Source organism: Primulina huaijiensis, chromosome 8 (assembly GCF_012295235.1).
Source record: "Primulina huaijiensis isolate GDHJ02 chromosome 8, ASM1229523v2, whole genome shotgun sequence".
In the NCBI taxonomy this organism is placed as follows: Eukaryota; Viridiplantae; Streptophyta; class Magnoliopsida; order Lamiales; family Gesneriaceae; genus Primulina; species Primulina huaijiensis.
The window spans coordinates 4,524,734-4,536,602 of record NC_133313.1 but is presented as its reverse complement, the minus strand read 5'-3'; the positions used below and the strand labels follow the sequence as shown (position 1 = coordinate 4,536,602).

General features: G+C 31.7%; 1 protein-coding gene across 1 annotated transcript; it reads right to left on the bottom strand.

The window, feature by feature from the left end:
- Nucleotides 1–9,266: 9,266 nt before the first annotated feature.
- Nucleotides 9,267–11,660, bottom strand: LOC140982216 (transcription factor HHO3-like). Its single transcript, XM_073448640.1, has 5 exons — nt 11,255–11,660; nt 10,843–11,138; nt 10,460–10,763; nt 10,282–10,358; nt 9,267–9,812 (listed from the first exon to the last, which is right to left on the bottom strand). Exons 1-5 carry the CDS (start codon nt 11,397–11,399, stop codon nt 9,465–9,467), a joined length of 1,170 nt encoding a protein of 389 aa, XP_073304741.1. The 5' UTR covers nt 11,400–11,660; the 3' UTR covers nt 9,267–9,464.
- Between the last annotated feature and the right edge of the window lie 209 nt (nt 11,661–11,869).

Below are 11,869 nucleotides of genomic sequence, written 5' to 3'. Positions count from 1 at the left end.
TTCTAATTCTAATTCTAATCAACCCTTAATTTTAAAACCAACCCTATCGATTTTTATATATATTTTAATTTTTAATTTTTATATTTTTAATCCATATATAATTAAAGTTAAATCATAAAATTTTAAAAAAAAACTAATCGGTTAATTCGGGTCGATATCATCGGTTATGAAAATTAATTCGGTCGGTTCGGTTATGACTAAATATTTCGGTTCGATTCGGTTATTGCTAATTTGGTTCGGTGAATGCTCACTCCTATCTGTGTGTATATATATATCTATATATATATATACAAATTTACCATGCTGCTTTACATTGATTTGCCAATTGAAATACTTGCAATATTTTGTTTATGGAATATAAAAAACTTTAATGTTTAAAATGGGCAATAATCAATAATAATAGTATACGCTTAGATCAATAATAGTAATGAAACTTGGGAGTTGGACGTCTTAATTTAAACTTAGAAGACTTTGGTATTTTTAAAGTACAATACATGCGATAAAATACATATATATTCCAGTTTTTTATCCCTCTAGCATGCTGATTTTTATAACAAAAGATTTTGCCTATAGAAGAAATCAAAAGGCCAAAGCTCATTCCACGAAAACCAATGTTGAATGTAATAATTATATCCACTAGCAGATAATCGAGACGTGATATTTGAGTTGTTATACGATTTAAAATATTAGAATTACATAGTTACTACCAGTTATATCTTTTGGTAAAGCGACAAGCGCTAGGTTCTACAAGTGGTATCAGAGCCAAGATCACAGGTTTAATTCTCATTTATTGAAATGAATGCAATTACTAAGAGCGGGATTGTTTGGTGTAATAATTGTCAATGTTGGGTAAAGCAATCAAAAAAATGTTGTTTGAGTTGTTGTAAGATTTAAAATATTTGATTTACACCGTTATCATCAACTAAATCGTTTGTTAAAATGACAAGCGTTTAGTTCTTATAATTCAAGATGTTTTCTTTAGCACTGTCTTTGTAAGATGTTGTAGGGACAACGAATTGGAATTGGAATGTATATACGAATTCAACTATATACATAAATTCCGGACAATGTCTTTTGGTTATATATTTTAAAGTCAAACGTATATTATATCACGACATGTTTTAGGAACTTATAAATTACTCAATAATTAGATATATATAGTACTATTTCTTTCATCACATTCATATAATATAGTCTCACGATAACTTGAAAATATATGCGATTATTTATTCATATATATTGTTGTACTTTAATTCCGAAAACAAAGCACGTTTTCTTTCGTGTGAAACAAAATCAAAAGAGAAACTGGATAATGTTTCATTATTAATTAGCAGCCATGAACTTGGAACCATTTAGGTTTGTCGCCGTTTGACATATATATAATTTTGATATGTTGTACACCTATTATACGCATTTATTTGAACACCGATAAAGTGACACTCACTTATTTAATGTGATGAAACATAGAAAAATTATACATCCAATAGTTGAATATCACTTCATCGATGCTCACATAAGTATACACGATGTTCAAAACTATATATATTCTTAATGAGACTATATAATAAGAATAAAGCGAGGAGAACATAAACTAATGCAATTAAATTATATTTACTTAATGTTTCTCGAGCCTATATATTATCTTGAGCTATGTAATAAAATATATTGAGTTTTGACATTCTAGAAAAAATGTGATTAGAAATAATATATATAACGAAAGTTTAAAAATGAAGTGGAATATAATAAAAGATATGCGGATCACTTGGTGAGATCCGTACACATTTAATGATTTAAATTAGTTTGACTTGAGGAGATAAACATTAATACACGTTAAGAGAAAAATAATACATTAAATAAGTACGAGAAAAAAATAATGACCCAAAAGGCAAATATAGAAATAGGAGTTTAAAATTTATATTAATTATATTATACATACTTTAGGTGGATGCAAGAGACATTTGGCTCAACCTGAATCGAAGGGTCGATCTTGTACCCACCACACCACCTTCGATGCACCATTGTCTACTAACTGTTGTCTTGCCTAAATTTGACTTCCTGGCTTGTCCAAGTTTGTATTATCATGTCCATATACAGTGGCGGAGTTAAGTTTTCGTTTCTATTCGGATTAGAATTTTTTAAATCATGATTGAACTAATATTGAAAAATAGAGCTCCGGGCTACCGGAAAATAAGACAAAATTTTATGTATAAAAAATATCGAAAAAAACATGTCGTCCGGGCGGAGCAACACATGGCTCTGCCCGTGCCTATACAACTTGCAATGATCATGGAGTTTCAGCTAGATAGAACCAAATTCATTTGCAAGATAATCAATTTGAACTCAAGTGTTATAATTTGAGCTTTTTTATCAAAAAAAAATCGAAACGTGATATCGTCTAATGTTTTAAAAGAAGCGAGAAGCACTTTTATTCAATGATGTGGCGTTTATATTTCTATATGGTTTAAAATTGTCAATCACATAGTTCTTAAATCCATTTATAAAAATCGAAATATACATATATACATATGTATATATGTATATATATACATATGTATATATCGAAATATACATATATACATATGTATATATATAAATATATACATATGTATATATATACATATATATACATATATACATATATATATATATATATATAAATGTTATGGTTAGTTAACAACACCAAGAATCGTGGAGCTCGCAATTTATTCAAAAGAAATAGGTACTTTCATCATGGTGCATTAAAAATTAATATAAGACATAACTTTCAACAAAGCATGTTTCTACACCCAATCAAACATGATAAATAAATGTGGAAGAAAATCTAAGGATTACTTCAGCAATTGATATTTTCAGCATGCCTTGAAAAATTATTGAATATTAAACTCTCTATAATTTTGAAAGCTTTTTAATCACTTCACATCCTCGTTATAAAAATGTGCTCACCGACTCAAAATGCAACTAATTATAAAAATAGAGATAGAAACAAAATCTATTATGATTAAAATAATTGAACAAAACGGAGATTTGTAAAACTTGCAATTTCTTCGAAACTAATATGTACTTCGCATTAAAAATCAGCATACGTGATAGGATCGATTGAGAGATAATCGTTGGGGTATAATAGCTCTGTTTTTTAAATATTAAACAAAGATGAATCAAATTGAGTTTGGTTTTCAAATTAAACAGAAAACACTCAAAATAATTCTTCATAGAAACCGATTAAACATTTTGTAAAGCATTTAAAACATATGCAAGTTGAATGAGTAAAAAAATATTTTGGTGGAAACATTTTATGAAACACTTGATATGCAATATTTTGGGTATTTGAAGAACACATAAAATGCTTCAACAATGCATCTTAAAAACAGTAGCAAGTAAATAATTGAAATAAATAAATAGACACGAATTTGTTTATGGATGTTCGAAGATTAATACCTCCTACGTTACCCCTTCTTCCCCTTGGTAAAAATCCACTAGAATACTTTGATTTATAGACTTATCTATTGCCTAATCGAAACTCCTAACATACTCTCGATTGTAGGCCGCAATCTCACAATCCGCATAATGTTTAACGTCTCTTATGGTAAAATTAAAAACACAATCTTTAATGTCTTTGTGTGAGACTCATTCAACTAAACTTTGAAAATCAACTCTCATAAATATGTGTGAGTGATTGTGTGTGAGGATTTAATCTTTTATATTATATTTATCTTTCAAATGTATCATCACACTCAACTAAAATTTGAAGCTCAACTTTCATGTATATGTGTGAGTTATTGTGTCTGAGGATTTAATCTTTTACAGTATATTTATCTCTCAAATGTATTCTCACACTTGGGCTTGCTCTCATTCTAGTTCATTCTTTATGTAGGTTGCTCATGCTTTGAATCCCCTTCAAAAGCTTGTATTTGATCTTCAAGATGTTGTATTTATAGACTCCAACAATAATAAATACGTTAGATTAAAAAATATAACCGTTTGAAAACTTTCTTTACCGTTTCTGATATTAAAAATGTTATTTCTGCCTTGCTGACCACTTTTCCCGAGCCCAAGTGATTTTGACATTTTTGTTCAATTTTGCTCGTCTTCTCAACTGAACCTTCTCAAGTGAACTTGTTCAACTGAACCAGCTCAATTGAACCAAACTGATGAGGTTTACTGAAATCAGCCTTCAGTCTACGCATAACTCATATCTTCATCGTAATTTATCAGCATCTTATATTCCGATTCAGATTTTGACTTGTCAAAATTATTTGTAGATCATCGTCTTAGCTAGGGGTATTCATTGATCGGTTCGGTTCGGTTTTCGGTTTTTTATTTCGGTTTTCGGTTTTAGAAATATATAATCCGATATCCGAACCATTTTTCTTCGGTTCGGTTCGGTTTTCTACCAAAACGGTTCGGTTATCTCGGTCGGTTAATTCGATTTTGGTATAGTTATTTAAATTAATAATATAAATATATTGTAAAATATAATATGTTAACTTTCTACATGTTTTCTTAGTAAAATATTTAAATATAAGGTCAAAATTAATTAAACAAACAACAATCAACTAAAAATTGTTCAAAATAGTTTTTTATTCACTAAATATCATATCAAAATATATAATATAAATAAAAATATAAAAAATTATTAATTTAATGAAATTTCGGTTTTTTCGGTTTTGACATATATAATCCGAAACCGAACCAAATAAACTTCGGTTTTAACATTTATGTCCGAATTATAAAATTCGGCTTTCGATTCGGTACGGTGTTTGGTTTTTTCGGTTTGAATTTTCGATTTTTTCGGTTTTATTCGAAGTTTGAACACCCCTAGTGTTAGCTTCATGACACATACTGAATCATTTTATTTGGATTACCGAGCTGATCAGACTGACCACAATACCGCAACTGCTCATGCTCAACTGATTGTTGTTTTCGTGCAATCATTTTGTTATTGCAACTATCAATTTGCCTAGATAACAATCGTTTTAGCCCAGGTAATGTGAAATATTACTTGTCCCAAATTAAGTTTTGTGTTCATTCGTTTTAACGGATGATCATTTGCATCAATAATCTTGGAGATATAACTGAAACACCGAAACTTTCAATGTTTTTAATTTGACTAAATTCGAGTTTCAGCTTTCATCTTGTGTTAGTAACTTCACACTAAATTAAATAAGTTAGACACAACAACAAGTTTTATTAATATCAGAATCAAGATTTTTTGTGTTTTTCAATCGTTTTATGAACTAAATGTATATTAGTTAAACTCAATGTATTAATATCTGCTCTATATTATCTCGTACAATAAATGTGACAGGCATGGACAGATGAAAGGTCAGTTTCATAAATTTCTGATTAAATTTAATCAATAAATTGAATGGTTCGTGCTAAAAAAATCGAATCGTTTAATTCAGGGAAATAATCTTAGTCAAATTTTATTTTTTTTTTAAAATAACTATATTTGAATTTTTCAAATAGACATTTCAAAGTTATTTTGCTAACTACACATCAGGTACTTGATTTGTTCCTCGATTTAATTTAAACTCTTTCGAAATCTTAAGAACTCCACACCTATTCACACAAGTCCAAACCCCACAAATTTCAAACAATATTAACTTGAAAATTATAGGACCCCTAGCTAAGACGATGATCTACATATATGAGACGAGTATTATAGGACCCATGACACGCCCCATACCCAGACGGGTCTCAAAAATTGGATCCGAGACCCGTCCCATGACCCATTTAGTATGCCCAAACCCTCCCCAGACGGGACGGGTATATTGATAGTCTGAGTAAAACCCAGACCCATTGACATCCCTATCCAATACCCTTGTTTGAAATTAAATTAGTGGGCAATGGTATCTTAGAGAAGGCAAGATTCTTACAAAAGATAATGTAAACAATGAAAGAATATACTTGACCAATCAAATCACCACTTACGAATATCACTTAAATACAATTAATTTATTTGATTAATATAATGACAGATGAATATGCCTCCAATGGGACGAGAATATTCGATAGTGAACCCAATGACGGTTTAGAAAAATTTAATGCACGATTTATTGCCCACTCAGCCAATGAAACAAGGTTTGTGGGAATCAAAATACCAAACAAGGGTTTTCTTTTCTTCAAGGAGGTAGTTGTCAATATTCAACGGAAAACTAGACCAGTATATATATTTTTGGACAAAAACTTGTATGAGATGATCTTACGAATCGTATTTTGTGAGATGGATCTCTTATTTGGGTCATTCATGAAAAAGTATTATTTTTTATGCTAAGAGTATTACTTTTTAGTGTGAATATCGGTAGGATTGACATGCCTCACAGATAAAGATTCGTGAGACAGTCTAACAAAAGACCTACTCATATTTTTATAGATTTTTTCCAGATAATATTAAATTATTATATAATTTTAAAAATTATGCAGAAATCATTTCAAAATCTAATGTTTGTTTAGACATTGTTGGAGGCAAGTGTATAAGGGAATATGAAATAATCAATTTATTTATCTAAATCATCATGTTTTATGCTTTCGTCCTCTAACTTTATCTCAGTTGAGGTCTTAATCTTGTAATTTTACTTTATTTCCTTTTTTTAGTCTTCCTTCGTCAATGGCTCCAGAAAATTAAGCAATATTTTGGTGTCATTTAATATATTTTTGTGTCACGTCAGTTTTTCGAAAAAATAGGATAAAAAAAATAAAAGTATTATGATTCAATTTTGACAAATTAGATTATGAAAAATGACCAGAAGAATTTGGCAATTTTCCTTGAGGCTCGATACACAATTTTCACTTGTGGTGTCACATTCTCACGTTGACAAATAAAAGGGAATTGTGATGAAAATGCAGCACAAATTCGAAACCTAAACTTTCATTGACTAAAAGTAAACCTACATTTTGACGTAATGGAAAGAGGTCACATCTTACCTAAATTTACAATTATATTAAGTGATATTTGAATATCAATTTTCATAACATACTAATAATTCTACACATATTGTGTGTAAAAATTACTTGTGTATAATATTTTTTGGTATTAATAATCATATAAACACGTGCGTGTATTAGTTTTTCATGTACAAATATATANTAGGGATGGCAATTTCCTCTGAACCCGTTGGAGGATCCGATACCCGACCCGAATAGAAGAGGGTATGGAGGGATTTTTAGACCCGATTAAATAATTGGGTAATCGGGTATGGGGATATTCGGGTTCGGGTATGGAGGTGAGTTTGATATAATCCGACCCACACCCGATCCGAATACCCGTTTAAATCCACCGATTTTCGGAGTTTTCAATACATATAACCATAAATTTGAAAATTAAAGAAAACGATGCTTTGTATATTAAAAGAGAAGAAAATACATAAAACTTCATTAATTATATATATATATAAAGCGTGAATAATTTTTCTTATTTGTTCATTTAAATAATTTTTTAAATATTCATAACTTCATTGAAACAATTTAAATTTGAAAAAATTTAATTGTATATGATAATTGGGTATTTGGGTAGGGTATGTGTATCCGAAAATCCGATGGGTATGGGATGAGGATGAAATTCAATACCCGATGGGTATGAGTATGGGTATGTGTATGGGGATGAATTTAATAAATGGGTATGTGGATGGATGTATGAAATCCGACCCATACCATACCCATTGTCATCCCTAATCAATGGTGATTTGATCGTTTCGAGAACATCTCATGATACCGATACAATAACTTTACACCCTTCGTATATAAAATTGAATATGTATCGTTTTATAAAAAATTATATCTCATGATAATGGTATAACTCAAATTTTTTCAAACTATACAATTACTCAAAAGTCAATTTTCGATCGCTCTTCTAACATGACAATTATTACATCCCAACAATAATATAAGATGAATTCAATATCTTGTCATAAATTGTGATTAACACAAATATTTGTAAAAAAAAATCTATTATATTCTATGAAGAAAAATATCATAATGATATTTTAATGAAATATTGTTATTATTATATACTACAATTGTTAACATAAAGCATTCTGTATGAATACTTTGTATTCGTCCAAGGGGCATGAATAAGCGGGGAGAAATGATACATCTAGAATAGTAAAGAAAGGTTGATTCCCTTCATTGGTAATGGTCCCATCCTCTCTTGTTTTGTACACATGGTATTTTGACATGAAACTTCTTTTGAAGGAAACTTGATTCTACAAGTTTAAATAAATCAACCCAGCTTCGAATTATTTACATATTTGTATGGAACTATGTGTTTTCTAACCTGAATCTTGCCTCGAAATTTGGTGGAATTTTTGTCGAAATAAAAATATTAAAAAATATCTTAGTTTACGCACCTTAGAAGTCGATCAATATGGTTATACGGTATGCGATATTCGATTGTACGTAGATCACGCGATAGATATATGTTAAGATAGAGACTTGTACCTAATTCAACACCAAAAGTTAGCTCAAAAATGAAAGATTGTTTAAGTCTATACAGGGGCGGAGCTCTAAGCTCCATTCCCCGAGCTTTAGCCCGGGTGGTCCAATTTTTTTTTAAAAAATGTATATGTAAATTTTGTATAATTTTGGAATAATTTGATATTAGCTCGGGTAGATCAATTTAAAATATTAAAAAGATTTTAGAGTTTCAAATTCCAGCCCGGGCGGAGCCATATTTCTGGCTCCGCCACTGAGTCTATATATATATAATGAGCATAGTCATAGGTTTTATCAAACTGATTTGGATAACTAACACATCTCTCAAGCCACAAAATGAACATATGGAGCGTAAAGTTTACAAGTGAACTAATAATAAGCAGAACGGGTGGCACAATTATGTGCAATTCAACATATAACGGTGCAACATGAGCTCTGATAACATGATAAAATTAAAACTAGATCTAACTCAATCTCAAAAACTACTGCAAGAGGGAGGATTGTTCAAGTCCATAAGTCCATAAAATTAAAAACTGGACCTAACTCAATCCAAAAAATAATACAAGAGAGAAGATTGTTCAAATCCATATATACAACTCTGATCATTAACTCTGACCATTGTCATATCTTCCGCTCGATGTAGCACTGCATTTTTGGGCTGGTTGCCTCAAGATTTTGATTTTTTTTTTTAATTTGAAGAAAAATGAATGATATGGCGCGTCCTCTTTGGAATGGGCAAAATTCACAGGAGAATGGAAATTTTTATAATATAGTCAGGATGCTATTAGTTTCTTTAATCTATCTTTTTAATCGTAATAAAAAAAATAGACAGCACATAGGGAAGCTCCATCCATGTTTGATCAATTTGACTGTCACTATCAAAAACAAGCCTCCAAAGTCATCAGATAAAAAACAAACAGGCACACTGATGCAAGAAAATGATCGGAAAAAATCAGCTTTTGTAACTCTATGATTAAACAAAACACTATATTAACTGCGTCGTCATCGCGAATGTGTCTACATTTTCACAAAAATCAGTAAGACGGCGAGGCGGTGGTCGTATGCGTGGAGGACGAGGTGGCCGGGGAATGGGAATGAACCCCACCTTCACCACTATGGCTGCCGCCACTGTCACCGGAGTGTAATTGCCTTTGTTTCGGGGAAGCTGATGCTTCTCGAAAGGGTTGTGCCAGGGAGGCAACTGGGGCGTATATTCCGGCAGGCGTAGTGGGAGCATCCCCGGATGTAGTCGTCGTCGCCATGGCAGCAGCATATTCCGGTGGCACCCATATTCCTCCCACTACCACAAACTGAGGTGTTTGTTGAGCGTTATTGTTGTTTTGATTCGAAGGACTATGTCTTCTCGAGTGCAATCGATACTTCTGAAAAATGATCGAAAACGAGTTAATTCGGAATGGGGTAAATTTCAAGATAATGCCACAAAAATATTATTAAAGTATGTGATTGACTTGATCTTTCTATGAACATTCCAAGAGGGAGTATGTAAACAAGGAGAGGAATTTTCCCCCGAAAACAAGTTAGAATACGGCCTAAAAGTTGGAATAAATTAAAGCTACGACAATCTTCTTTCTCAAGACTAAAAATAAATCTAAAGAATTTGACATGGTCGATCCCATCGCATTATACTTATTCACATTACGACCACAAAAGTCATCGCTTCAAATGAAAGATTCTTCACCTAAACCATTTAATAACAATCCAAGATGATGCTATTCCCATTGGCAACCAAAATAAACTTTCACCGCATCCCCTTAATTTGTCAAGATACATCAAGAAATTTGCATTATCATGAAATTAAAGGGAAAATCAAAACTTTTAATGTTCACAAACCTGTAAATGACTTTTAACCTCATCATTTGTGAGCCCATCAACCTTCATCAACTCCCTTATCTGTTTAGGTGTAGCAACTGCATAATCCAATCAATAACAATATATTAAACTGTGGATCGATATTACATACTTCATCTGATTTTATAGCTAAGATGCAGTATGCATGACATATAGATACCATGGGAACCACCAAGTTGATGAAGGGATTGCACAAATCTTCTGTGTAATTCCGGCGACCAACACCTCCTTGCTTTTCTTAGAGACTCCCCTTCTTTATCTTCCTTCTTATTTCTTCCGCCGCCGCCGCCGCTGCCAGTGTCCGCCGTGGAACTGGCGGATGCCGGTGGCGGTGACTTATTCTTTGGCACTTGCGCAGGAGCAGTTGGAGTTCCGCTAGTGCCTAAACTTTTTTCCTTCTTAAACGGTTGAAATGCACCGCCATTTCTCTTCACCTCCGTAACTACCACCTTTCTTGGTGAATCCTAAACTCCAAAAAATCTTCGAAATTAGCAAAAATCCTTCATGGAAACTAAAAATGCAAATAATATTCCGGGAAATCACCTCTTTGGAAGATGGATCTGGGGTCTGATTCCAAAGCTGAACAGATCTAAGCCAGTCTGATTTCTTGGAATTCTTCTCATTACCATTCTTCTTATCATCTGTATTACTGATATCACCTAAATCCTTATTTTGCTTCTGTGATTCTTGTTCTTCACCATCAGAATGGGACGAGGCCCTCTTTAATGGAATAAACTCTTCAAAAACCGGACACGATGTCTGCTCCGAACATTCAGATTGCCCACGTAAATTACACTCTGTCGTCGTCCCAGATAACTGATGTTTGCATGTCTCAATTGCTACAAATTACCAATATAAAATAAGCCCAAAACCAACCAAAAAAATCAAGAAAAAGCAAAAAAATGACGACTAAAAAATGGTTAAAAAACTATAAACAGTATGATATGATATATACCTTGTGTAACAAGCTCAAAACAGAGAGGCAGCTCACGTCGAAAAACTTGAATCTTGTCACGCTCTTCCTGTAAAGCTTGTACATAATCTTGAAATCTCTGCATTTTCTCTGAAAAATCACTGTGATCTAGGGTGTTGATGATCATTTCTGTCCAATTTTCTTAACTGTACCTTGTAAAATTCTTTCCTAATTACAGCCCTTATTTGGCTCAGTTACGAAATGATTACAAGAAGAAATGGTTCTAGGATTTGGGACCGGGGCGAAGAGATTATATGATGGAAAGATAAGGACGTTTTTTTTACCCTTGCATTGTCAGAGCATAGACATAGAGAGATCCGAATGAGGAGACGAGAATAAAAGGATCTAGAGTGGAATCAAGAAAAAGAATAATCTTAGTTTGCAAAAAAAAATAAAATAAAATAAAATATAATAAACCGCATGTGGTTGCACATTAGTTGTGCAAGAAATGTGATAATTCAATTTTCATAATTGAGATGTGAGAAATTTTGAATTTTGATATATAAGTTTTATTTATTATTTTTCTAAAATCAAAACTAATTCATGATATTTGGACTGATTTTTTTTATATAAAAAAGTTAAAAATCTGTGCAATCG